The 5,594-nt window shown below is 32.4% G+C and overlaps 1 protein-coding gene across 1 annotated transcript; it reads right to left on the minus strand.

Annotated features, from left to right (window-relative positions):
• Positions 1–219: 219 nt before the first annotated feature.
• LOC136972226 (uncharacterized) lies at positions 220–2,478 on the minus strand. Its single transcript, XM_067266782.1, has 2 exons — positions 2,265–2,478; positions 220–1,270 (listed from the first exon to the last, which is right to left on the minus strand). Exons 1-2 carry the CDS (start codon positions 2,465–2,467, stop codon positions 220–222), a joined length of 1,254 nt encoding a protein of 417 aa, XP_067122883.1. The 5' UTR covers positions 2,468–2,478.
• Between the last annotated feature and the right edge of the window lie 3,116 nt (positions 2,479–5,594).

Raw genomic sequence — 5,594 nt, forward strand, 5'->3', positions numbered from 1 at the left:
TTAACACACTCGCAATTGTAGTTAGAAAAATCCATTTTCATCACTGTAAAGATTAGAATCTATATTTGCAATTGCCTCTAATTATTGAAGTAAAAACTATCGATAATTTTATTGTTCTATTTTAAATGGATGTGAATTTTACAAAGAATTTTTGAAATACAAACGAATATTCATTCTGTTAAAAATACACAAAGCTCAGATAAGAAACACCAAGAATTTCTAAAAACAGAGGCAAAGGGTACATGAAAATTTAGTTTTCTCGTCTTTACGTCGTGTAGTTGTGTCTCGGAAATCGTAGATTGGGACGTATCCTTGTACATTTTCTAAAATTGTTATCGAAGTGGAATCTATTTCCTCTTTAGGAATCTTAACCGAAAAAATATGAAAGCTGCCCTTCGACAGCAATTTCACTTTTTCTAAAACTACAGTTCCGTTGTTATAGCACGTGCTTCTTTCGTACACAAAATCTTGCGTGTAAGTCGACTTCGTACCGACGAAAACCTTTATCCGTTCAGATTTATTATGGGTTAGAGGCAGTTTAATCTCATCCGTGAAGCACTTTTTGGGTACCCAAATATCGGCCATAAACCGAAAATCTGCTTCCATGGTTTCTTCGTTTTCTAATATTTTTTCTGTCACGGGGTTTTTGGCAATAAACGAAAAATAATCCGAAAACCTTCGCGGAATAACATTAGCAGATATTATTTCTGGAAGGACGGCAACGTTTTTCTGAGTGAGATATTGTCTTATGGATTGAACTTCTTCTTCTGTTAAAGTTTGTTCTTCGTGACAGTCGTTCACAATCTGTGTTAAGCGTTCGGATTCTATAACAAAATATCTGATGAAAGACAAGAAAGGTTTTACAACGTCTCTTTTTGATACGTTGTCATTTGTTGCCCTCAATTTCGCATACGTTTTTTCGATCCACAAGCTAAGTCCATGGAACAGATCGAGCTCGTCCAGACTGACGTAGACCGGGCAAGTCATTAATTTGTATACAGTAGTTTCTTCACACAATTGGAAATCATCTCTACTAAATAAACTTTTTTCAGACAGACTGAAATGCTTCCAACAGTGATATTGCAATTGTTCTTCGTTGTGTCTACAGGACAAATCGTGGATATGACAAGCGTGGTGAAAGTACATCGATGCGATGGCACAATTAAAATATATTTCTTGCAGTTCGCTAATGAAATATTGTTTGCAGATTAAGTACATTTGGAATCCATCATCCGCGTAAGGAAATGAAAGTAATTCATCATTCAAAAATCTGAAACGAAAATATATTCTACAATGATTAAAAGGTCATATAAATAATATAGGCTAGTAATAGTAATATTTATACATAGTATCATCTAATATGTAGTACTAGATAGTGTCTAGACTGTAGTACAGATAGTGTCTATACTATAGTGTCTAATATAAACTGTAGTACAGATAGTGTCTAGATATCTGTACTACAGTTTAGATTAGATCCTATAAAGAAATTATATAGATTTTTCAGTCAATATAATATCTTAAATTTAGAATTAATATCAATAAAGCTAGATAAACGCCTGATCAATATACAGGTATTAATATTGTTAGATCAGGTCAGAGTACGATCAAGTACTTTATATGCATAGTCTAAAACATGTACCGATTTATATTAGGAAATAGTTGAATATCTATATCGCTTTATAATTACTAAGGTTAGAAATAATTTCATGCCTATAAAAGATTATAGTCTGTCGTGGTATCTATTAGCACAGATCCGAAGGTCAATAGACAGCTACAAGAGAGACAGACCAATGGAGAGTCAAATGGAACAAAATGCTTTCTATTGTATTAACTACTTGTTGTTTGTATTTATAGTTAAAGCAATTTCGGAATGATGCACGAAGGAAGAAATTCCTATCAAGAGGGGTTTTTGAAAGAGTAGTTTTATTTTAAGTGTGAAACACGTGAAAAAAAACTCGAAGACTCCACTGATCATCCCCGTGGTAAACCACGAACCACAGAAAGTTTTATAGGTTAAATTTACCTATGGTGGCAAAATGGCGGCTCGTCTCTGATTCCAGCAAACAGAAGAAACAGTGGGGACGCACGTTCTAACCTAACCTAATCTAACCTATTCTAATAAATTACCATAAATTACCAAATTATTAGAATAGGTTAGGTTTAGAAAACGTGCGTCCCCACTGTTGCCTCGCTTCTGTATGCTGGAGTCAGAGACGAGCCGCCATTTTGTATACTTAGGGAAACATTAACCGATTCGTACAAACCTGGTAAATTGATGAAGCATTTCCAATGTCACATGTAGTCTGAGAATAAACTTTCCTTCATTCGGACAAACGATTATGAAGTGTTTGAGTAATCCTCCTTTTTCTATCAAGGATGTTCGCGATACGACCACAGATTCTCCATCCTGGTTTACTAGAATTACTTCGTCTAGATCGAATCTTCCTTGCTCTTCTACGTTCGACATTTTCCTTTCCACTAACTTGAATAAATTAATATTGTATATTTGAAGGAATAATAAATGGTTCTTAAAATGTATTAAATAGATTTCTTTGAACACTCACAATCGAGATAACGCCACTCACTACGTTTACTAGATTCGAACGACTTCGTGAATTATATTACGGTTTATATGCAAATGAGCTCGTTTAATAATTGACAAACACTTCAAAAAATAATATAAAAAATCAAATATATTTTTTTTTAATTTATAAAAATAAAACAAATTAATTAATTTAAAACACTTTTAACGTTTTTAATTTGCATTCAATTGAATTACTCGAATATTTATTGTTTCAGAGTAAGTATCTCGAGTATTACAATAAAAATATTTGTAAACAAAATCCGAAATTCTCAAATTTATCCAAAAATTAGTGTACCCGTTGGACGAGAAATTGTACAAGAGTACAGTATAGTATCAGTGGCACCCGCAGACTATAAAAAGGTGAGCACAAGGAATAAGGCATCGTACATTATGCAAGAAGCTTCAAACTATGATTCAACGTCGGTTAGTACTATGTAATCGGGCTTACATTGCCTTGTAAACAAGGAACATTGCTTGTTTTCAAAGCCAAGTTTTGGTAAACATACGACAAAAATTGACAAATAGTTTACAGTATTTTATATTTGCAGAATAGGCTTGAAATCATGAATCTTTCGTTGTTTGCTGATAATAGAGTTTGTGGATCCGTTGGGACTAGGAAAAGGGCAAACCAGACGAAAAGGGAGAAACGTGCCTTAAGTACTCCAAAGTACAGGTGTCACTGTATGATATATGCACAATCGGTTTTCTGGATATATAACAGTATATATAACATTATCGGGAATCATCTAGAGCTTTGTAAACATGATATTAAATTAATACGTTTATGTGGAAACATTCAAAATAGTAAATTCCGAGAACATTCTCATCGTTGAGTAGAGGAACAAAAGAATATTAATATTGTTCTTATTCGCTATTACAAGTTAAAATAGATGGTTGTGCAACAAGTTTAAGATGGCCGAATTTTAGGGCAAAAAACCAAGTATTTCAATTACGCAAACCTTAGTATTGAAAAATTTGGAAATTATTGCAGGAAACACTATTGTAAAAATAATGCGGCAACGGATAAAATGCGATTAAATTAGTTTTCTAGATTTACCAAATTGACAAAGATGTGAAAAATTAAACTTGACGGGCATGATAGCCCGAAACACAGATGTTAATCGTTGTAGGTGTACAGGTAACTTAATAAAGAAAGTCTGTTTTCTTTAAGAACTTTTCCTCAATTCTCATGTAAATGCTTAACACCAGTATAATTGTTCTGTTAATGATTAATGTCCACGTTAACAAAATATATAATAAGAAATTAAGTAAAAACAGCAAGGCAATAATAATTAAAATGAAAAAATCACATTCCATAAACATTATAGTAAGAGGCGAATATGATGCGAATTAATGCAACAAATCTAGTTAAAATGAATGCTTTCAAGAGACTTATGCAAATTGGCATGAAAAACTGTTTTATTAGTTCACACAGAGATGACACTATATGATATTATCATTATTTTATTTCTAGGCTCACCAGTGGCCAATGGTGCCGTTCCCTGAACACTGGGAGTTTTCTCCATTTATATAACGCCTGAATAGGGGCCAGTTACCCTTAAAAGACCTCCCGAAAGGCATTATTCCCCGCGTAACGACCATGTTAACTGCATACAACCACTATTAATGTCCAACTAGCCGATACGAGACAAGATTTTATATGTATTTCTAATTTCAAATATAAATATGAATGAATATAATATGAAATATTCCAATTGAATTCAAATTAAATTTTAGTTTTCCAAACAACAAACGATTGTTCGAACATTTGTGTTTTTCTAACACGTATTTTATCGAGCTATTCCATATGTATTGTAACAGATAAGAGATTATAGACAAAAGCAATAATCCTAACAAATCCCATTGTTCTCAATACATAAATCAGAATTGTTTTTACATAACAAACTCATAAATATTGTGTAGAAAATATATTTTCTAGTTTAAACGTATTTCGAAAGCAGAAAATATACTAAGGTAAACAATTTTGGTTAATGTTACCTTAAGTTCCAAGATGGCGGCTCGTCTCTGATTCCGGCAAATAGAAGAAAAGAAACAGTGGGGACGCACGTTCTAACCTAACATAACCTATTCTAGTAATTTGGTTGGTAATAATTATGGTAATTTATTAGAATAGGTTAGGTTAGGTCAGAACGTGCGTCCTCACTGTTTCCTTGCTGGAATCAGAGACGAGCCGCCATCTTGGAACAAAAGGTAACATTAACCACAATTTAAATATTGTTTTCAACTTTTATACAAAATAAGTTTTGAAATGTAGCAAAATGTTCAAATGTAAAGATGAAAAGGTTATGCTATATATTAATGAATAATTTCTTTTTTTTTCACAAAAATTGGAAATACAGTAGAGCGTCGTTAATCGGAACGTCGGTAATAGGAATGGCCAGTAATCGGAACGATTTTCAGTCGGACTGTGTCGTGCTGAATCGAACATTTTTGATACTAGATTTACTTCTAAAGTATAATTTTCATGTTTTTATATTCTTCAATATATTTATTTTGTTTGTACAAAATGAAGAAATAATTTTTAACGATACGATAGCCTCGATTATTATTATAAAAATTTTCGTTAGGCTTAAAATCGACGAAAATTCAACACGAAGCGACACGCGACGGAGAAAAATTCAACACGAAGCGACACGTAACGGAGAAAAATTTGAACATCGGACAGGTTAATATATTTATTCGTACAAAGTCGGTAATCGGAACAAATGACTAATCGGAACAACCCCAGTCCCCAATTGATTCCGATTTTCGACGCTCTACTGTATTTTAAGAAATTGCCTATAACAACGTATTTTACTCTTTAAAATTTGCCTTGATTTCATGATTACATACAAGTTCTTGTGTGTTAATCGTAAACATTGAGAAAATTATAATTTCAATTTACTCACTTATAAATTTGATTTATTTTTAATTAACTTTAGAATAAAAAGGCTAGAAATTCCTCACTTTCTTATTAGAAGGGAAGAAATTTCTAAGTCAAATATAATAA

The sequence above is a fragment of the Centruroides vittatus genome, unplaced genomic scaffold (genome assembly GCF_030686945.1).
Source record: "Centruroides vittatus isolate TY-2023 unplaced genomic scaffold, ASM3068694v2 contig_2866, whole genome shotgun sequence".
NCBI lineage: Eukaryota > Metazoa > Arthropoda > Arachnida > Scorpiones > Buthidae > Centruroides > Centruroides vittatus.

Bases quoted from the DNA above. Each gene is read 5' to 3' on its own strand.
- LOC136972226 (XM_067266782.1), bottom strand. From the start codon at position 2,467: ATGTCGAACGTAGAAGAGCAAGGAAGATTCGATCTAGACGAAGTAATT. The intron at 1,271-2,264 runs GTTTGTACGAAT...TTTTCGTTTCAG, and splicing joins ATGCTTCATCAATTTACCAG to ATTTTTGAATGATGAATTAC.